This window comes from Scyliorhinus torazame, chromosome 2 (genome assembly GCF_047496885.1).
Source record: "Scyliorhinus torazame isolate Kashiwa2021f chromosome 2, sScyTor2.1, whole genome shotgun sequence".
Taxonomy (NCBI): domain Eukaryota; kingdom Metazoa; phylum Chordata; class Chondrichthyes; order Carcharhiniformes; family Scyliorhinidae; genus Scyliorhinus; species Scyliorhinus torazame.
Genome location: NC_092708.1, coordinates 66,308,001 through 66,330,857, shown reverse-complemented (window position 1 = coordinate 66,330,857; position 22,857 = coordinate 66,308,001). Strand labels below are relative to the sequence as shown.

The 22,857-nt window shown below is 46.4% G+C and overlaps 1 protein-coding gene across 1 annotated transcript in view; it reads right to left on the bottom strand.

Moving 5' to 3' along the window:
- Positions 1–22,857, bottom strand: part of LOC140388194 (histamine N-methyltransferase-like) — a 70,010-nt gene that overhangs the window by 11,444 nt on the left and 35,709 nt on the right. The window contains exon 4 of the mRNA XM_072471970.1: positions 13,846–13,976. Within this exon, the coding sequence (XP_072328071.1) occupies positions 13,846–13,976 (131 nt within the window). The remainder of the gene's footprint in view (positions 1–13,845; positions 13,977–22,857) is intronic.

The following is a 22,857-nucleotide window of genomic DNA, read 5'->3' as shown; positions in this document are numbered from 1 at the left end:
CCAACGCCGGCATCTCCACATCATGGCTTCCCTTTTGAGGGGGAGAGCTGACTAGTGGCGATTCAACCTGAGGATTAACACACTTCAGGTGAGGGCAAAGTTGAGAACACGGGCTTTCATGACGGTATGGGAATTGAACTCGCGCTATTTGCCTCCAGGGCCGGTTTAGCTCACTTGGCTAGCCAGCTGATTTGTGCACAGATATGTGAATTAACCATACTAAACTGCCCCTTAATTGCAATCTTTTTTTTAAAATCACGTGCTCATTCTTTTAGACTCTTAACCTTACCTTGGACCTACTTCACAAAAATGACTTATTCAGTGGAACTGAATGCTGCCTTAAAGTGGATGGCCATACTAAATTGCCCTTAATGTCCAAAAAGATTAGGTTGTGGGGTATTATCAGGTATTGCAGCACCCGAGAGGCTGAAGTCCATTGGTTAAACGTAGGGGTTTACCATTGGCTGTATAGTATGTAGCTCCGCCCTGATAGGCGGGGTATAAGAGTCGGTGCCATCACAGCAGCCCTCATTCTGTACCTCAGCTGCTGGGGAACAGGTCTGTCTATTAAAACCTTCAGTTATGCTTTAACCTCGTCTTTGCAGTTATTGATCGTGCATCAATTTAATTGACTACAACTTAAGTTGAAAGGATGGATCTCCGAATCAAGCTGGAGTATCTGCAACTCAGTCCGCACGCGGCGAACTCAGCGGCGATTTTTAAGAATTAGCTGGCGTGTTTCAAAGATATCTTGAGACAGCTGGAGGCACACCCTCGGGGGAGCAGAAACTGCATCTCCTGCACTCAAGGGTAAGCCCTGGGATCTACACCCTCATCGAGGAGGCGTAAGACTTTTATGCAGCAATCGAACTTTTAAAAGGACATTATATCCGCCCGGTAAATCATGTCTATGCACGTCACCTGCTTGCAACGAGACGACAAAGCCCTGGGGAATCATTGGAGGAGTTCTACCGCGCGCTACTGGTGCTGGGCAGAAGCTGTGGCTGCCCACAAGCTTCGGTGAGTGAGCACATGGAACTCCTAGTCCGGGATGCCTTTGTAGCAGGTATGAGCTCCTCAGAGATCCACCAGCATCTTTTAGAGAAAGACACCCTGGAACTTAGAGAGGCACGGGCCCTGGCAGGGTCCATGGACGTTGCCTCCAGGAACGCACAATCCTATGTGCCCGACCGCGCGGCGGCCCCCTGGGCAGCATGGAATCCCGCAGCGGCAGCACCACAGACTTTCCCCGTGTCCCCGCAGGCCATCACTGTAAGGCCAACTCCGCTGGGCCCCGCTATTTCTTCTGCGGGCAGGCAAAGCACCCCGCCAGTGCTGCCCGGCCCGCACCTCCACCTGCAAAGAGTACGGCAAAAAGGGCCATTTTGTGGGGGTCTGCCAGAGATAGGCGGATCTCAAGTCCGCCTATCACCTTCCGCAGGATGACTCAGGACTGCCAAAGCGAACTTCTCCCCGGGACCCAGGCGGCCAGAAATCACCGCCACCCCCACATCCTAGGGCCACGTGCGGCCTACGGGCGCAGCCATCTTGTTCCCCGGACACCACGCTGGACGGATGGGCGCCGCCATTTTGTCCATCTCCGACCACCATGTGCGATCCATGGGAGACGCCATCTTGGATGGGTCCCAGGACCCCAGCCCGGCAGACTACACACTGCCCGATCAAAATTCACAAATACTGCGTCTGGCCTCGGTGACTCTGGACCAAAATAGACCTCGAACACTCTCAACAGCAACGCCGACGGTCTTCATCAACAGCCACAAGACGTCCTGCCTGATCGACTCTGGGAGCACGGAGAGCTTTATACACCCCGACACGGTAAGGCGCTGTTCACTTTTTACCCACCCTGTAAATCAAAGAATCTCCCTGGCCTCCGGTTCACACTCAGTGGAGATAAAGGGGTCCAAGAAAGGAAATTCAACAATTTCTGCCTTTATGCCCTTCCGCACCTCTGTGTGGCTACACTCCTGGGGTTGGACTTCCAATGTAATCTGCAAAGTCTGACCTTCAAATTCGGCGGCCCTGTACACCCACTTACTGTCTGCGGCCTCGCGACCCTTAAGGTCGACCTGCCTTCCCTGTTTGCGAACCTCATCCCGGATTGCAAACCCATCACCACCAGGAGCAGACGGTACAGTGCCCAGGACCGGACCCTCATTAGGTCAGAGCTCCAAAGGCTACTGAGGGAAGGGGTCATTGAAGCTAGCAACAGTCCCTGGAGAGCCCAAGTAGTGGTGGTAAAGACCGGGGTGAAACATAGGATGGTTATTGACTACAGTCAGACCATCAACAGGTTTACTCAGCTGGACGCGTACCCAATCCCCCGCATATCCGACCTGGTAAACAGGATCGCGCATTATAAAGTCTTCTCCACGGTGGATCGCAAGTCCGCCTATCACCTTCCGCACGAGCGACCGCAAATACATTGCCTTCGAGGCAGATGGGCGGCGCTATCATATTTTAAGGGTGCCGTTCAGTGTCACTAATGGGGTCTCGGTCTTCCAACGCGCGATGGACCGAATAGCTGACTGGTACGGCTTGGGCGCAATGTTTCCGTATCTCGATAACGTCACCACCTGCAGCCATGACCAGCATAACCACGACACCAACTTCCGAAAATTTCTCCAGACCGCTAAAATCCTTAACTTAACATACAAGAAGAATAAATGCGTATTTAGCACCGACCGTCGAGCCATTCTCGGCTAAGTAGTGCGAAATGGAGTTATAGGCCCCGACCTTGAACGCATGCGCCCCCTCATGGAGTTCCCCCTCTCTTACTGCCCCAAGGCCCTGAAGTGCTGCCTCGGGTTTTTTAATTATTACGCCCAGTGGGTCCCCAACTACGCAGACAAAGCCCATCCCCTGATCCAGTCCACAACCTTCCCCCTGTCGATGGAGGCCCACCAGGCCTTCAGCTGCATCAAAGCAGACATTGCAAAGGGCACGATGCATGCCATCGATGAGTCCGTCCCCTTCCAGGTTGAGAGCGATGTGTCCGATGTAGCGCTGGCCGCCACCCTCAACCAAGCGGGCAGACCTGTGGCCTTCTTCTCCCGTACCCGCCATGCTTCCGAAATCCGCCATTCCTCAGTCGAAAAGGAGGCCCAAGCCATAGTAGTAGCTGTGCGACATTGGAGGCATTACCTGGCTGGCAGGAGATTCACTCTCCTCACTGACCAACGGGCGGTGGCGTTCATGTTCGATAATGCACAGCGGGGCAAGATAAAAAACGACAAGATCTTGCGGTGGAGGATCAAACTCTCCACGTACAACTATGAGATCTTGTATCATCCCGGGAAGCTAAACGAGCCTCCTGACGCCCTGTCCTGCGGCACATGTGCCACCGCACACGTGGACCGCCTCCGAGCCCTCCACGAGGACCTCTGCCACCTGGGGGTCACTCGTTTTTTCCACTTTGTTAAGACCCGCAACCTGCCCTACTTCATCGAGGAGGTCAGGACAGCCTTCGGTGGAAATCAGGAAGAGTAAGGCGAAAAGGTCACTGATAGGAGTAGTCTATAGGCCACCAAATAGTAACAGGATGGTAGGGCAGGCAATAAGCAAAGAAACAACGGATGCATGGACAAATGGTACAGCGGTTATCATGGGAGATTTTAATCTGCATGTCGATTGGTTTAACCAGGTTGGTAAAGGCAGCCTTGAGGAGGAGTTTATAGAATGTGCCCGGGATAATTTACGGGAACAGTATGTAATGGAACCTACAAGGGAACAAGCGGTTCTAGATCTGGTCCTGTGGAATGAGGCGGGATTGATTAATGATCTCATAGATCATAGATCATAGAATTTGCAGTGCAGAAGGAGGCCATTCGGCCCATCGAGTCTGCACCGGCTCTTGAGAGCACCCTACCCAAGGTCAACACCTCAACCCTACCCCCATAACTCAGTAACCCCACCCAACACTAAGGGCAATTTTGGACACTATGGGGAATTTATCATGGCCAATCCACCTAAGCTGCGCATCTTTGGACTGTGGGAGGAAACCGGAGCACCCGGAGGAAACCCACGCACACACGGGGAGGATGTGCAGACTCCGCACAGACAGTGACCCAAGCCGGAATCGAACCTCGGACCCTGGAGCTGTGAAGCAATTGTGCTATCCACAATGCTACTGTGCTGCCCGTAGTTCGGGATCCTCTTGGAAGGAGCGACCACAATATGGTGGAATTTAAAATACAGTTGGAGGATGACAAGGTAAAATCAAACACTAGTGTTTTGTGCTTAAACAAAGGCGATGACAATGGGATGAGAGAAGAACTAGCTAAGGTAGACTGGGAGCAAAGACTTCATGATGAAGCAGTTGAGGAACAGTGGAGAACCTTCCGAGCGATCTTTCACAGTGTTCAGAAAAGGTTCATACCGACAAAAAAGAAAGACAGTAGAAAGGGGAAAAATTGACCATGGATATCTAAGGAGGTGAGGGAGAGTATCAAATTGAAGGAAAAAACATACAAAGTGGCAAAAATTAGTGGGAGACTAGAGGACTGGGAAGTCTTTAGGGGACAACAGAAATCTACTAAAAAAGCCATAAAGAAGAGTAAGGTAGACTATGAATGTAAACTGGCTCAGAACATAAAAGCAGATAGTAAAAGCTTCTACAAATATATAAGACAAAAAAGAGTGGCTAAGGTAAATATTGGTCCTTTGGATATGAGAAGGGAGATTTAATAATAGGAGACGGGGAAATGGCTGAGGAGCTGAACAGGTTTTTTGGGTCAGTCTTCACAGTGGAGGACACAAATAACATGCCAGTGACTGATGGAAATAAAGATATGATAGGTGAGGACATTGAGATGATTGTAATCACTAAGGAGGCAGTATTGGGCAAGCTAATGGGGCTAAAGGTAGACAAGTCTCCTGGCCCTGATGGGATGCATCCCAGAGTGTTAAAAGAGATGGCTAGGGAAATTGTAAACGCACTAGTGATAATTTATCAAAATTCACTCGACTCTGGGGTGGTCCCAGAGGATTGGAAAGTAGCAAACGTGACACCACTGTTTAAAAAAGGAGGTCGACAGAAAGCGGGTAATTATAGGCCGGTAAGCTTAACTTTGGTTGTAGGGAAAATGCTGGAATCTATCATTAAGGAGGAAATAGCGGGGCACCTGGAGGGAAATTGTCCCATTGGGCAGATGCAGCATGGGTTCACAAAGGGTAGGTCGTGTCTGACTAATTTGGTAGAATCTTTTGAGGACGTTACCAGTGCAGTAGATAACGGGGAGCCAATGGATGGGGTATATCTGGATTTCCAGAAAGCTTTTGACAAGGCCACACAAAAGATTGCTGCATATATAAAGATGCATGGCATTGAGAGTAAAGTGGTAGCGTGGGTCGAGGATTGGTTAACTAACAGAAAGCAGAGAGTGGGGATAAATGGGTGTTTTTCTGGTTGGCAACCTGAAACTAGTGGGGTCCCTCAAGGATCAGTGTTGGGCCCGCAGTTGTTCACAATTTACATTGACGATTTGGAGTTGGGGACTAAGTGCAATGTGTCAAAGTTTGCAGATGACACTAAGATGAGTGGTAAAGCAAAAAGTGCAGAGGATACCGGAAGTCTGCAGAAGGATTTGGATAGGTTAGGTGAATGGGCTAGGGTCTGGCAGATGGAATTCAATGTTGACAAATGTGAGGTTATCCATTTTGGTAGGAATAACAGCAAAAGGGATTATTATTTAAATGATAAAATATTAAAACATGCTGCTGTGTAGAGAGACCTGGGCGTGCTAGTGCATGAGTCGCAAAAAGTTGGTTTAAAGGTGCAACAGGTGATTAAGAAGGCAAATGGAATTTTGTCTTTCATTGCTAGAGGGATGGAGTTCAAGACTAGTGAGGTTATGCTGCAATTGTATAGTGTGTTGGTGAGGCCGCCTCTGGAGTATTGTGTTCAGTTTTGGTCTCCTTACCTGAGAAAGGACATATTGGCACTGGAGGGAGTGCAGAGGAGATTCACTAGGTTGATCCCAGAGTTGAGGGGATTAGATTATGACGAGAGGTTGAGTAGACTGGGACTGTACTCATTGGAGTTTAGAAGGATGCGGGGGGATCTTATTGAGACATATAAAATTATGAAGGGAATAGATAGGATAGATGCGGGCAGGTTGTTTCCACTGGTCGGGGAAAGCAGAACTAGGGGGCAAAGCCTCAAAATAAGGGGAGGTAGATTTAGGACGGAGTGTAGGAGGAACTTCTTCACCCAAAGAGTTGTGAATCTCTGGAATTCCTTGCCCAGTGAAGCAGTTGAGGCTCCTTCTTTAAACGTTTTTAAGAAAAAGATAGATGCCTTTCTAAAGAATAAAGGGATTAGGGGATATGGTGTACGGGCCGAAGAGTGGAGCTGAGTCCACAAAGATCAGCCATGATCTCATTAAATGGCGGAGCAGTCTCGAGGGGCCAGATGGCCTACTCCTGTTCCTAGTTCTTATGTTCTTATGTTCTTATGTTCAGGGACTGCCAAACCTGTGCGGAGTGCAAACCGCACTTCTACTGGCCAGAGAAGGTGCACCTGACAAAAGCTTCCCCTCCCTTTTAACGCCTCAGCATGGACTTCAAAGGCCCCCTCTCCTCCACCGACCGCAGCACGTATTTCCTGAACGTGATTGCCAAGTACTCCCGGTTCCCCTTCGCCATCCCCTGCCCAGACATGACCGCAACCATCGTCATCAGGGCCCTCCATGGTATCTTTGCACTGTTCGGTTTCCCCACTTAAATACACAGTGATAGGGGGTCCTCCTTTATGAGCGACAAACTGCGTCAATTCCTGCTCAGCAAGGGCATCGCCTCAAGAAGGACGACCAGTTACAACCCCCGGGGACACGGGCAGGTAGAAAGGGAGAACGGAATGGTCTGGAAGACCGTCCTACTGGCTCTACGGTCCAGGAACCTCCCAGTCTCCCGCTGGCAAGAAGTCCTCCAGGAGGCCCTCCACTCCATCCGGTCATTGCTCTGTACGACCACCAATCAGACACCTCATGAACGTCTCCTGCTCTTCCCCAAGAAGTCCTCCTCCGGGACCGCGCTCCCGACCTGGCTGGTGACACCCGGACCCATCCTGCTCCGAAACCACGTGTGGGCGCAAAAGTTGGACCCGTTGGTTGAGAGGGTCCATCTGCTACACGCTAATCCCCAGTAAACCTACGTGGCATTCCCTGACGGCCGACAAGATACGGTCTCCCTACGGGACCTGGCGCCCGCCGGAACCCAACGCGCACCCCCCCACCCCCCACATCCCCCTCTGCAGCACCTCACAGGAGGGTCAGACCTCCCGCCGCTCCTGCCTGGGCCCTCCCACCCACCGACACCGCCTACAGGCACCCCCCTCCCAGGTCAACCATTTTCCCCACCAGCACCGTCTCGGGGTGACAAAGCTGCCATGGAGGCCGAAGCCACGCTCCCGGAGTCGCAGAAGCCTGGACCCCCACCGGAATCACCACCAAGGCCCAGACGATCCCAAAGGACGACCAGGGCATCCGACCGACTGATTGATTCATCTTAACCGATCTGTAACTGTAAATAATAAACACTGACTGTATATATCTGCCATGTCTGTAAATGTCCTCTAAACACTGTAAGGAGGTATCACGGTACCTCCATATCTGATTATACCATGTTGAATACAGTTGTAGCCACTGGCCACCAACCCCGGCGGACTCTTTTTTAACAGGGGGTGAATGTGGTATTATCAGATATTGCAGCACCCGAGAGGCTGAAGTCTATTGGTTAAACCTGGGGGTTTACCATTAGCTGTATAGTATGTAACTCCGCCCTGATAGGCGAGGTATAAGAGTTGGTGCTGTCCCAGCTGCCCTCATTCTGTACCTGAGCTGCTGGGGAACAGTTCTAGTCTATTAAAGCCTTCAGTTATGCTTTAACCTCATCTTTGCAGTTATTGATCGTGCATCAGGTTGTAGTTGCTGGGTTACGGGGATAGGCTGGAGGTGGGGGCTTGGGTAGGGTGGTCTTTCCAGGGCAGGTGAAGACTCGCTGGGCCGAAAGACCTCCTTCTGCACTGTGGATTCTATGATTCTATGATTGTGTTGATACCACAAACAATAAGTTACATGGACAATGCAAACCCACATTCCCACATCCTTCTCTTTTCCATAGCCCTGCAATCTTATTTCTCTTTTCAAGTGTTTATCCAATCCCATTTTGGAAGTTGCTGTTCAATTTGCTTCAAATGTCCGATCAGACGTTACATTCCAGAACATCATAAGTTGTTCTGTGAAAAAAGGTTATGAAGCGGATGCATGGGGAGGACTACCTGAGCGTCAATGATATCATTAGATCTGGTTATTTCTGACTTTCCTTTGCAAAATTCCATCTTTCCTGCCGGAAGACACTGCTGTCTGTACTTCTAACCAACTCAGAAACGGAATGAACTGATTTTGATCCTTAATTTTCAATTCGCAGTTTGAACGCTCCTCACACAATAACATTGTGCTCTCACCATGTGTTTTTTTTAATGTCTTGATGCAATTGATTATACATGGTTTCAGCCCAGTGAGTGCAGAGCAAAACTTCATCCAAAACAACAATGTTAACCGAATAATCATGCACATAATTGTAGACGATAATTATTCATAAACGATTAACTTATTTTTGCCAAAAAGTGTTACAGTCATTTCACATTGGTTACAGCAAACTACTGGTTCTATGATTAGTGAAGAGATTACTTACGTCACAGCCACACATGGGGTGGTAGTCTGCCAACTGCCTGGTGGGTTTGGTGGCAGGTGGGTGCAAAAAATGTGGCAAGAGCCAAAAAGTCGGAAAACCTCTGGCATAGAATTACATTGCAATTCTCCCAACGGCACGTTAATGGCACGTCAGTCATCCCACTGGCAAGTGGCACAAAATTCATTCACATCTTATGAATGTCCGGTGAAACAGCTGATCATCAGTGTACTGTCAGGTCTTCCGATCCTACATCAAGCCAGTGCGAAATCACGTTGTTGTCAAACCCAATTGCTCAAGAGTGGCATGCACAAGGCACTCCTCAATTTGCAGGCTGCAAGTTGGCTCAGTGGTTTGGCCACACGGCGCCGTGGACCCGGGTTCGATCCCGGCCCCGTGTCACTGTCTATGTGGGGTCTGTGTGGGTCTCATCCCCACACGCCAAAGATGTGCAGGGTAGGTAGTTTGACCATGCTAAATTGCACCTTAATTGGAAAAAAATAATTGGGCACTCTAAATTTTAAAAAAAACCAATGTGCATGAGACTTTGAAGTGAGTGCAACAAACCTTTCTTCCATCGTGCTGCAGTGCTCCATCTATACCGTTCACCACTCTGCCTGGGGAGACTGGTTCCTGCCCTCCATCTCCTTGTGGAGTTGGTCTTCATGTACAGCACTCTGCTGCTTGACCCATAGACAATGCTATGGCACTGTCTCAGTTCAGTACTCCTTCAACACCCACTCCCATACCCCCCGGCGCCACACACCTGTGCCTACCTGATGGCACTGTGCTGTTGGACTCATGCAGCCACTGCAACAAAGGTCCAAGGTTTGACCATGGGGTGGAGTACGATGTGAACGGGAGGAGGAAGTGGAGGCAGAGGAGTTTGCTGACCTGATGAACGCAAGGGGGGCAATGTGGAAGGAGCGCTGTGCAAGAATTTGCAGTGGGTAAGGCAAAGGTTCACAATGGCACGCAGAGGGATAAGGAGGTGGATGAAGATAACAAACAATGGAAGGCAGAGGGAAGACCAATGGGGGGAAGCTGGACCCCTACACGCCTGCGTAAATAGTTTACCAACAAGGGGGTCAACAAAATACCACATTATTTACAGGAAGGAGATGGATGAAGACTCCAGAAGATGTTGGTCAAAGTTCAGGAGGGGCATGGGAGCTTCAGAGGTTCCGAGCTTGGTCAAATGTGGTTGAATCCAGGAACATCCTTCTTCTTGAAGCTGCTCGCCTTTTCTCCCTGGACATCCTGCATGGACTGGTGAAGATAGGTGAGCTGGAGAGTGTGATGTGAGTATGCTGGACTGGCATTTAAATATGGCGTCAGAACCTTTAATCCCATCAGCTAAGGTGGGTGGACTAATCAGCTGTCATCCCACCAGGAGATTCAGAGGGGAATTCCTGTGCATAATTAATGAGGATCCAGGCACAGAATGAAAGGCACTGCTGGAGCTGCCACCATTCCACTTAGTCTCCGAAACAGAGAATTTAAGATAAAAGGTGAATTAATAGTTCAAACAAAACTGCTCTTTTCACATGAAAACACATCGCATAAAAACATTGAAGTTTAATCAACACCTTTGTATTTGGTGATTTGGTGTGGATTTGGCTCCACCACTTTATCGTGAAGAGAAAGGCCAGGATGTTTGGATTGAATTTTGCCAATGATGTGCCATCAATTAACACAAGACGAGTAGTGAACGAAACTGTAGCTTTAATAAGCTAAACAGAAAGCCTCCTGGCCACTGATCCTGAACTGGGGCAGGGCCGGAGGTCAGCCACCTTTATACCGAGCCCAAGGGGAACCAGAGCCATCAGGCAGTGGTTTACCACAATACATGTAGTAGAGTAACAGTTTACCATAATACATATAGTACACTAACAGTGGTTTACCACAGCCAAGAATTTCAATGTCCACTTCACCTGAATGGAAAAACACAACACTTCTGTCCATGAATTTCAGGGACAATAGTCTTGCACCCAAATCTCTTGCTGTGATCGATGCAGCACTGGTTGAAGAGTAAGCCTGTGATTAAAGGCCTTGCACAAATTATAAAAATGCTGCCTTTGCCTATATTAACAGTGCAAGACCACCACTCCAGTGGTGATGCTTCAGTTGCCCTCATCTTAATAGAGTCAGAAAATGTTGGGATGGATTATTTTGAGCTATTGTGGATTTTATCCATTTTGACAAAGTCTGACCGCTGGGTCGAACCTTGTTGACTCCTTTATAAAACTGCATTTTGGGCAATATTGCCAAGCTCAATCTGAAATCATTGTGTTGAAAGAGTGCTGAGGCCACCTCACAAATTGGCCAAACTGAACCTCTCCACCTCCAGTTTTTGGGAAGTATTTGGGAATGAAAATGAAAGCTCCAGTGATCCCTGACCTTACCCTGCTTTTTAAGTGTCCTGCATTAGGGCAGCATTGTCGAGAGCAGACAATCCCCAGGAGGGGCTGAGGAAAATAACTACAGTAACTTGTAGGGCCGGAGATGTGGCAGAAAATCTGCCAATCCCATTATTTTCCATTCTCCAACTCAGGAATATTTGAAAACTCGAGTGATGGATTAGCAATGATAGAATATTTGGTCCAATATCAATCTTATTAAGAAGTGAGAAATTCAATTTTGTAAAGCACAATATCAATATATTTTCTTCCCACTTTCTGACCCTCAATCTAAACGCACTGGTTTTTGCTGCGTTAGAGTCTCAGAGGGTTAACATGCATCACAGTTAAACAGCTAGACCTCTGTGTGAATAAACAGTAAATGACAATAGGTTAATTAATAATGAACAAGTGCCCTCACACCCAAACCCATTTCTCCTTGCACTGATTCTGCAAATAAAGGTAATAGAAACTGCTTTATTGCTGCCAGGACTTCTTCCCTCCACAACCCAAGGTTTTTTCAGCGAATTGTAATGACTCTAGTCTTATCCAAGCAGATACCAGCATCGACTGCGTTTGTCCTACAATATATCTCTGGCTTCAGGAAAGGTTCCCCAAAATACATTTTACAAAAAACACTTATATACAGAGTAGATTCTCTCTGGAGGGCATCTGAACCACAAAGTCTCAAAAATGTATCCAACAGAATGTGCTGTTGAATTACCCAAAGATTTCAATTTTCAATACACTTTTTTGCATTCATTTAGGGGATATATACATCACTGGTCCGGCCAGCATTTATTGCCCAACCCTAGTTGCTCTTCAGAAGATGGTGGTGAGCTGCCTTCTTGAACAGCTGCAGTCTTTGAGGAATAGGTGCACCCTCTGTGTTGTTAGGTAGGAGGTTCCAGAATTTTGTCCCAGCAGCAGCAAAGGAAAGCGATATATTTCAACGATATAAGTCAACTTGGTCAGTGACTTGGAGGAGAACCTCCAGGTGGTGGGGTTCCCAAGTACCTGCTGGTAGTGGTCGTGTGTTTGGAAGGCGTTGTCGAAGGAACCTTGGTGAGTTACTGCAGTGCATCTTGTAGAAGATACACATGGCTGCCACTGTTCATCGGTGGTGGAGGGTTTGAACATTTGTGGAAGGAGGAACAGTCAAGAAGGCTGTTTAAAAGCACCAACAGTTCCAAACTCAAGGAACTTTATTATTTGAATGTCAAGTTCCTTTTCCGCTCATACCACGCACATCTGACTGAAATATGTGAAAGCTTTGGATGGACAAGTAGTTGTTTCATCACTTACCAGTAGTAGTTGTTGACTCATACCAACTTTTACAGATGCACCATAGAAAGCATCCCATCTGGCTGCATCACAGCCTCGTATGGCAACTGCTTGGCCCAAGACCGCTAGAAACGTCAGAGAGATGTGAACACAGCCCAGTCCATCACATGAACCTGTGTCCCATTTATTGACTCTATACTTCCTGCTGTCTGGAGAAAGCGGACAGCATAATCAAAGGCCTCTCCCACCCGGCTTACTCACTCTTCCAACATCTTCCATCGGGCAGGAGGTACAAAAGTCTGATAACACGCATGAACAGATTAAAACAGCTTCTTCCCCACTGTTACCAGACTCCTAAACGACCCTCTTATGGACTGACCTGATTAATACTACACTTCTGTCTGCTTCACCCAATGCCTCTGTCTATGTTTTTACATTGTGTATCTTGTGTTGTCCTATGATGTATTTTCTTTTTCTTTTCTTTTCATGCACTAAATGATCTGCTTGAGCTGCTTGCAAAAAAAAAACTTTTCACTGTACCTCGGTACATGAGACAATAAACAAACCCAATCCAACCCAAAGGGTATCACATGTATCAGGCGCAACCAGGCAAACCTTAATGTGGGAAGAGAGAGTCAGAATCATTCTCGCCCCAGTTACTTCCCAAAACAGAACTTTAGCCTATTTTGGATCATCCTTTCTGGTCAATAGCGGGAGTGATTCAGCGACCCTGTTGTGCCCGCTGCAAATCCAGGCTCAACAGGTGAATCGCGCGTCAGATCAAAATCGGGCTCCGTGGGCGGTGTGAAACCTTGAGCAAGTCATTCAACTCGCTCTGCCTGAGGTGATCTGGATCTGTAAGTGCGACCTCAGCGGGCAGGAACTCCCTGAGGCCAGAATAAATGGTAAAGTTCTGTTGGACAGCGAGATGTTTCTCGGTACTGCGGCCACCAAGAAACACCCCACTAAACGTGCCGTTCAGCGGACTTTAACATGAGTCCGCTGAATCACTCGAACCTCTTTATCCTGGCATAATCACACATTCCTTCTCCACGCAATTTCCAACTTAAACTGTGGTCAAATGGGAACACTGTAGTAATTTCCTCGAACATGGAAGAACAATTATGAGAGAGATTCTGCTGAATTGTCCACATACAATGTCAGATGTTCATGAACATTGTCTGAAGTTTCCAACTCATTACCCATTTCCACCTTTTTGACCAGAAGTGTCAAGGGACGGCAGCGTGAAGATTTTTTAAAAAACAACCTAGAAATAAGTGAAAATGAGTTTTTCTACTAAAAATGTCTGTGGTTCATACACCCATCAGTGCTTTGACACTGAGTGGCACAGTTGGGTATTTGACTAGAATTAGGTTCACACTCAACCGTGACTGACAGATTGAATATCTCCCTGTGTCCTGGTTGTAAAGTTCATCTTAACAGCAGTTACCTGGATCATGTGAATGAAATCAAACTTTCTGCTTTCCTTCCTCTCCTTGTTTTGCTTTTCATATTCTTCTGAGCGCATCTGGTTCCAAGTGAAGGAGATGTTAAGTCCTTGAGTCTTTTCTGCCACAAGATCTGGTGCAAGGGAAGATTTAGCAGGGAATTCTTTGTGTTAATTAAATAATTGGAACCACAATCTTTTTGTTTGCTATTTCATCGTACCCAGATTCCTGAAACTCATATTTCACCACACATTTCACTCCTGGCTGCTTAGAAGTGGCCACTTAGTGTCAGCTGAGGGGAAATTGCGCAGATTTAAACATTGTGCTTTTATTTTCACATTTCAGCATATCACACTTACTGACGAACATTTATCGATTTGTCAAATTGTACACATCATCAATCAGCAAGTCTAATGGAAATTGCTGGAATCTTTCATTTGTTTATATTCTTTCCTGGGATGTGGATATAACCAGCAGAACCTACATTCGCTGCCCATCCCTACTTGCCCTTGAAACAGTGGTGGTGAACCACCTTCTTGAACCGCTGTGGTACAGATACACCCAGACTGCTGTTAGGGAGGGATTTTCCAGAAGTTTGACCAAGCATCAGTGTAGGAACAACTGTTAGGAAAACAAAGGTAGTTCTGAAGGATTTACATTTGTGGTGGTAGACATTAGAAATGAGGTATAGTTTTAAATGGTGTTGGGAAAATAAAGGTAATTTTAAGGGATTTATACCTGTATTGGTAAACATTTGGTATATGGAATAGTAAAGTGGGTTTAACCTAATGTTTCTGTGCCTGGAAACGTAAAACCTACAGATAGGTTCATGCTGCACCAAGGTGCTTGTATGTGTGGAGGTTGGTTAAGTCCCAACTGTGTTTCTATGGTGCTTAGTGAGGGCGATACCATGAAGAATAAATAAAAAGCATTAGCATGTGAGTGTTGCTTTGAAATGGGACTTGTAAGGTGGAGAAGCTTTTAAGTTTTAGTTCAGCAAATTTGATTGCAGTTAAAGATAGACAGTGAAAGAGAAGAGCACTCACAGCTCTGTTAGAAGTAGTTTGTTCAGAAGGCTAGAGAGGGATGTGTTCCCTCTCTAGAAGACTTGCGAGAAGAAAAGTCAGACCATGGAGTAATGGTGAAGAAAATAAGTGCATAGATCTGAATGCTAGGGAAACTAGAGAAACAAAGAGATGTTTCCAAGAAGTCTGAGTTTAAAGATACTTTAACAGAGCACTTTTTAGTAAAGAAAAACAGAGCTGAGAAGAAGGCTGAAATGCCAAAAAGGTATCTGAAGTGATTTTCAGGTTTGGTGAGGTTTTACTACAGCCAGTGGAATGTGAGTTGAAATAACAATGGAAATCTATGGCTGAGTTTGTGTGAAAGCAGTTAAAACAAAGGAAACCTAAAAGGGGTGTTGTGAAATCGTGAAATGGGTTTGCTGTTAAAAGTGGAGCAGGAGTTTTGTTTAAAAGTGTAATTTGGAAAAGGTTTTCTGGATTTCAGAAGACAAACTACGAAGGCAAATCATTGTAATGAGACAAGTGTGTTTTTTTTAAATTTTATTTTATTTATTATTGTCACATGTGTTAGTATACAGTGAAAAGTATTGTTTCTTGCATGCTGTACAAATAATGCATACATAGGGAAGGAAGGAGAGACTGCAGAATATAATGTTACAGTTATAGCAAGGTGTAGAGAAAAGATCAACTTAATACGAGGTAGGTCCATTCAAAAGTCTGACGGCAGTAGGGATGAAGCTGTTCTTGAGTCGGTTGGTACATGACCTCAAACTTTAGTATCTTTTTCCTGACGGAGGAAGGTGGAGGACAGTATGCCCTGGGTGCGTGGGGTTCTTAATTATGCTGGCTGCCTTTCCGAGGCAGCGTGAATTGTAGACAGAGGCGATGGATGGGAGGCTGGTTTGCGTGATGGAATGTGATACTTTCACGACCTTTTGTAATTTCCTGCAGTCTTGGGCAGAGCAGGATCTATACCAAGCTGTGATACAACCAGAAAGAATGCTTTCTGTGGTGCATTTGTAGAAGTTGGTGAGAGTCGTAGGTGACATGTCAAATTTCCTTAGTCTTCTGAGAAAGTAGAGTCGTTGGTGGGCTTTCTTAACTATAGTGTCAGCATGGGAGGACCAGGACAGGCTGTTGGTGATCTGGACACCTAAAAACGAGGGAGTGGAGTTTGGAAACTTTCATGTGACAATCATGTGGGGGGAATTTGAGAAGACATCACGGACACGGTAGCATAGTTGTTAGCACAATGGCTTCACAACGCCAGGTTTGATTCCCGGCTTGGGTCACTGTCAATGCGGAGTCTGCACGTTCCCCTGTGGCTGCGTGCGTTTCCTCCGGGTGCTCCGGTTTCCTCCCACAAGATCCAAAAGTTGTATTATAAGGTAATTTGGAAATTCTGAACTGTCCTTCCGTGTACCTGAACAATCACGGTAATGTGGCGACTAGGGGTTTTTCCACAGTAACTTCATTGCAGTGTTAATGTAAGCGTACTTGTGACAATAAATATTATTAGAATTATTATTCTTATTATGTTCAGAGTGGAGTGTGTATTTAAAGGAACTTGGTGTGGGAATGAGACCATTACCTCTTAAGGTGTACTTTGCAATCCATATCAATTCTAAAATCATTGTATAATTGATAATCTAAAGGGGGAGCAGAGGAGTATTACAAAGATCAAAGAAAAGTACAGCACAGGAATAGGCCCTTCGGCCCTCCAAGCCTGTACCCGTCATGATACCAACCTTTGCCAATACAGTCAGCACTTCCTTATTGTATTGTAATCCAATTTTTCATGTTTAATAGATGATTGTTTTTGTTAAAACTAAATAGCGGTCCTGTGACTGTGTTCCTCCAAGTTTTACAACAGGGTGCCACTGCAAGGTTCCCAGGCTGCCAGTGCCATGGTTCCCAGGTGGCATTGGGAGTGCCAGGGATTGCTAGGGCAGCCCGGTAGCACAGTAGTTAGCATGGTTGCTTCACAGCGCCAGGGTGCCAGGTTCAATTCCGGCTTGGGTCACTGTCTGTGCGGAGCCTCTACGTTCTCCCTGTGTGTGCGTGGGTTTCTTCCGGGTGCTCCGGTTTCCTCCCACAGTCCAAAGATGTGTAGGTTAGGTGGATTGGCCATGATAAATTTCCCTGAGTGTCCAAAAAAGGTTAGACTGGGATATGGGGATAGGGTGGAGGTGTGGGGCTTAAGCGGGGTACTCTTTCCAATGGCCGGTGCAGACTTGATGGGCCAAATGGCCTCCTTCTGCACTGTAAATTCTATGTGCCTTGTTCATGTTTACCATCCTGCCCAGAGACCGACCACCCGGGGCAACCTATGGCCTTGGCACCTCCCCAAGTGACATTTCGCTTGGTCCTCGTTTGTGGAAACCATGTTAAAAAGGTTACGCCAGGGTCTCCGAAGCAAGGCCTTCTGGTGCGTTGAAAGAGATGTTGTGTTACTAAGATATTTGTAGTTGAAGATATGCTTTGTAATCTGGGTCAATCTTATACTCTGTGTGTATTTGTTAAACTAAGGGAGGAGTAAAGGAGTATTGTACCATAATCCAATTTTTCCATGTTCAATAAATGTTTTTTGTTGTTAAAACTATTTAGTCATCCTGGGAGCTTTTGAACTAAGGTTCCAATTTGGGATCCTCCACCCAGTTACAACATCGACTGAGATTATAACACAACAATATAGTTCCAAGTCAGGATGATGTGCAGCTTGAAGGGAATTTGCAGATTGTGATGTTTCCACTCACTATCCTTGTTTTTCTCAGTGGTAGAGGTCACAGGTTTGGAATGTGTTTCAAAGGAGTTGGGCAAATTTCTGCAATGTACCTTGCAGATGGTACACACTGTCATCATTGTGCATCAATGGTAAAGATAAAGTAGGGTAAGGGAAGGTAAGGTCAGGTAAGGTAAAATCACCAGAGTCCCAGATGACCAAAGGGTTCTTTCCCCTTTGAGGGGGAGAGCTAACTAGTGCCGATTTAACCGGAGGATTACCACACCTCAGGTGTGGAGCAAGGTTGAGAAGCCGGGACTCCATGAATAACCTCAGCCATTGTGGGAATTGAACCTGCACTGCTAGCCCCCAGGCCCGGTTTAGCTCAATTGGCTAGCCAGCTGATTTGTGATGCAGAGCAAGGCCAGCAGCGTGGGTTCAATTCCCGCACTGGCTGAGGTTATTCATGAAAGCCTTCTCAGTCTTGCCCCTGAGGTGTGGTGATCATCAGGTTAAATCATCACCAGTCAGCTCTCCCCGACAAAGTGGGAAGCAGCCAGTGGTCATCTGGGACTATGGCGACTTTACTTACTGCATTGATGGTGAAGGACTGAATGTATAACATGGTGGATAGGTTACTGATCTTTATTCTGGATGGTGTCGAGCTCCTTGAGTTTTGTTGAAGTTACATCCATCGAAACATCTGGAAAGAATTCTATTTCACTCCTGACTTGGGCCATCTAGATGGCAACAGTCATTTGTAAGAAAGGAGGCGAGTTGTCTGCCACTGAATTCTCAGCAAGTAACATTTGTTATATTGCATATGTAATAACAGAATGGATTTTAAATAAACCAAAGTATTGAATCAGGCAGACACTAAGTGCACAGATTCCCCTCCTGGGATTACTCTTGGAGTTTTGGAGTTGACCATTACTCCGGTTATGAAGATCTTGGGAGAGAAGAAGTTATATATTCAGCAGGAGATATTTAGAATTACAACTGCAGGAGCTGACATGGATACTTTTTTATTTGTTCCTATCAGACTCCCTTTGCTGATACATGTGTCTGTGGCATCCTGAAGTGAAGAAAATGCACAATGCATAAGCATACAAAGTAACAAAGATCAGTGGGAGACTAGAGGACTGGGAAATCTTTATGGGGCAACAGAAAGCTACTAAAAAAGCTATAAAGAAGAGTAAGAGAGATTACGAGAGTAAACTTGCTCAGAATATAAAAACAGATAGTAAAAGTTTCTACAAATATATAAAACAAAAAAGAGTGGCTGAGGTAAATATTGGCCCTTTAGCGGATGAGAAGGGAGATTTAATAATGGGAGATGAGGAAATGGCTGAGGAACTGAATAGGTTTTTTGGGTCGGTCTTCACAGTGGAAGACACAAATAACATGCCAGTGACAGGTGGAAATGAGGCTATGACATGTGAGGAGCTTGAGAGGATTTTTATCACCAAGGAGGTAGTGATGGGCAAGCTAATGGGGCTAAAGTTAGACAAGTCTCCTGGCCCTGATGGAATGCATCCCAGAGTGCTAAAAGAGATGGCTAGGGAAATTGTAAATGCACGAGTGATAATTTACTAAAATCCACTAGACTCTTGGGTGGTCCCGGCGGATTGGAAATTAACAAACGTGACACCACTGTTTAAAAAAGGAGGTATGCAGACAGCGGGTAATTATAGGCCAGTGAGCTTAACTTCGGTAGTAGGGAAGATGCTGTAATCTATCATCAAGGAAGAAATAGCGAGGCATCTGGATGGAAAGTGTCTCATTGTGCAGACGCAGCATGGGTTCATAAAGAGCAGGTCGTGCCTAACTAATTTAGTGGCATTTTTTGAGGACGTTACCAGTGCGGTAGATAACGGGGAGCCAATGGATGTGGTATATCTGGATTTCGAGAAAGCCTTTGACAGGGTTCTACACAAAAGGTTGCTGCATAAGATAAAGATGCATGGCATTAAGTGGAAAGTAGTAGCATGGATAGAGGATTGGTTAATTAATAGAAAGCAAAGAGTGGGGATTAATGGGTGTTTCTCTGGTTGGCAATCAGTAGCTAGTGGTGTCCCTCAGGGATCAGTGTTGGGCCCACAACTGTTCACAATTTACATAGATGATTTGGAGTTGGGGACCAAGGGCAATGTGTCCAAGTTTGCAGACAACACTAAGATAAGTGGTAAAGCAAAAAGTGCAGAGGATACTGGAAGTCTGCAGAGGGATTTGGATAGGCTAAGTGAATGGGCGAGTGTCTGGCAGATAGAATACAATGTTGACAAATGTGAGGTTATCCATTTTGGTAGGAATAACAGCAAAAGGGAATTTTATTTAAATGATAAAATATTAAAACATGCTGCTGTGCAGAGCGACCTGGGTGTGCTAGTGCATGAGTCGCAAAACGTTGGTTTAAAGGTGCAACAGGTGATTAAGAAGGCAAATGGAATTTTGTCCTTCATTGCTAGCGGGATGGAGTTTAAGGACTAGGGAGGTTATGCTGCAATTGTATAAGGTGTTAGTGAGGCCACACCTGGAGTAATGTGTTCAGTTTTGGTCTCCTTACTTGAGAAAGGACGTACTGGCACTGGAGGGTGTGCAGAGGAGATTCACTAGGTTAATCCCAGAGCTGAAGGGGTTAGATTACAAGGAGAGGTTGAGTAGACTGGGACTGTACTCATTGGAATTTAGACGGATGAGGGGGGATCTTATGGAAACATCTAAAATTATGAAGGGAATAGATAGGATAGATGCGAGCAGGTTGTTTCCACTGGCGGGTGAAAGCAGAACTAGGGGGCATAGCCTCAAAATAAGGGGATGTAGATTTAGGACTGAGTTTAGGAGGACCTTCTTCACCCAAAGGGTTGTGAGTCTATGGAATTCCTTGCCCAGTGAAGCAGTAAAGGCTCCTTCATTAAATGTTTTTAAGATAAAGATAGATAGTTTTTTGACGAATAAAGGGATTAAGGGTTATGGTGTTCGGGCCGGAAAGTGGAGCTGAGTCCACAAAAGATCAGCCATGATCTCATTGAATGGTGGAGCAGGCTCGAGGGGCCAGATGGCCTACTCCTGCTTCTAGTTCTTATGTTAATGCAAATTTCAATACACTTTTTAAATTCTTTTACAGGTTGTGGGCATCGCTGGTTAGGCCAGCATTTATTGCCCATCCCTAGTTCCCCTTCAGAAGGTGGTGATGAGCTGCCTTCTTGAACTGCTGCAGTCCTTTAGGTGTAGGTACACCCACTGTATTGTTCGTGAGGGCGTTCCAGGATTTCGTCTCAGCGACAGCAACGGAAGGCGATATATTTCCAAGTCTACGTGGTGAGTTACTTGGAGGGGAACGACCAGGTGGTTGGGTTCCCAAGTATATGCTGCTCTTGTCCTTCTAGATGGTAGTGGTCATGTGTTTGAAATGTGCTGTCTCAGAAACCTTGGTGAGTTGCTGCAGTACATCTTGTAGATAGTATATATGGCTACTACAGTTGTTCGGAGGGTTTGAATGTTTGTGGGAGGAGGAGCAATTGATGGGCAGCTTTGTCCTGGATGGTGTCAAGCTTCTTGAGTGTCGTTGGAGCTGCACTCATCCAGGCATGTGGAGAGTATTCCATTACACTCCTGACTTGTGCCTTGTAGACGGTGAACAGGTTTTGTGGGGTCAGGAGGCGACTTACTCACCATAGAATGCCTAGCCTTTGACCTGCCCTGCTAGTCACAGTATTAATGTGGCTCGTCCAGTTCAGTTTCTGATCAATGGTAACTCCCAGGATGTTGATTATAGTTATATGGTTTAGTTGAGCTCTTTATTCCTCATTAATATAAAACATGACCATGCAACATGTATTGGGCATTTAAGCCAGGCCTTTAAATGACTTGTCCATGTCCCTGTGCCTGAGTGGGTCTCACCTCCACAACTGAAAAGATGTGCTGAGTAGATGTACTGACCTACTCAAAATATTGAAAATAATGACTTGCTCATTCTTTTAGATTCTTAAACATATCTTGGGCCGGCAACACGGTGGCGCAGTGGTTAGCACTGCCGCCTCACGGTGCCGAGGTCCCAGGTTCGATCCCGGCTTTGAGTCACTGTCCTTGTGGACTTTGTACATTCTCCCCGTGTTTGCGTGGGTTTCGTCCCCACAACCCAAAGATGTGCAGGGTAGGTGGATTCGCCACGCTAAATTTTCCCTTTTTTGGAAAAAATGAATTGTGTACTCTAAATTTATATTTTAAAAAATTGCCTTGGACCTACTTCACAAAAATGACTTATTCAGTAGAACTGAACGCTGCTTTAACTCATTGTTAAATGGGCGGCATGGTAGCATGGTAGTTAGCACTGTTGCTTCACCGCTCCATGGTCCCAAGTTCTATTCCCAGCATGGGTCACTGTCTGTGCGGTGTCCTCACATTCTCCCCATGTCAGCATGGATTTTCTCCGAGTACTCTGGTTTCCTCCCACAGGAAACGTCCAAAGACATGTGTGGTAGTCTGTATAGAGGTATTACTGTACCTGGTAATGCTGGAACACCATTGGTAGATATTGTATGTTTCCTATTGGTCAGGCTGTATTGTAGCGCCACCCTGCAAGGCGGGGTATAAGAGCCCGTGCCACCCCAGCAGCGTTCATTCTGTACCTGAGCTGCTGGGGGGAACATCTAGCTTATTAAAGTCTTCAGTTGGACAACAAACTCGTTTTAGTGGTCATTGATCGTGCATCAATTTAATAAGCTAGATTTGAAATGATGGAGCTCCGCATCAAGCCGGAGTGTCTGCAACTCAGGCCCCATGCGGCGAACTCAGCGGCAATCTTCAACCACTGGCTGGCGTGTTTTAAAGGATATTACAGAACGGCCGAAAACACACCCACGGGAGAACAGAAAATGAAAGTCCTGCACTCAAGGGTGAGCCCGGAAATTTGCACCCTCATCGAGGACACGGAAGACTTTGATGCAGCAATAGAGCTGCTAAAAGGACATTATATTCGCCCGGTAAACCAGGTCTATGCCCGACATCTGCTAGCAACAAGGCGACAAATCCCTGGGGAATCATAGGAAGAATTCTACCATGTGCTCCTGGTGTTGGGGAGAAACTGCAGCTGCCCGCAAGTTTCGGCGAGCGACCACACAGAACTCTTGATCCAGGACGGTTTCGTAGCAGATATGCTGTCCTCCCAAATCCGCCAGCGATTGCTGGAAATAGACACCCTAGGCCTCAAGGAGGCACGGGCCCTTGCAGGGTCTCTGGATGTGGCCTCCAGAAACGCCCGCGCT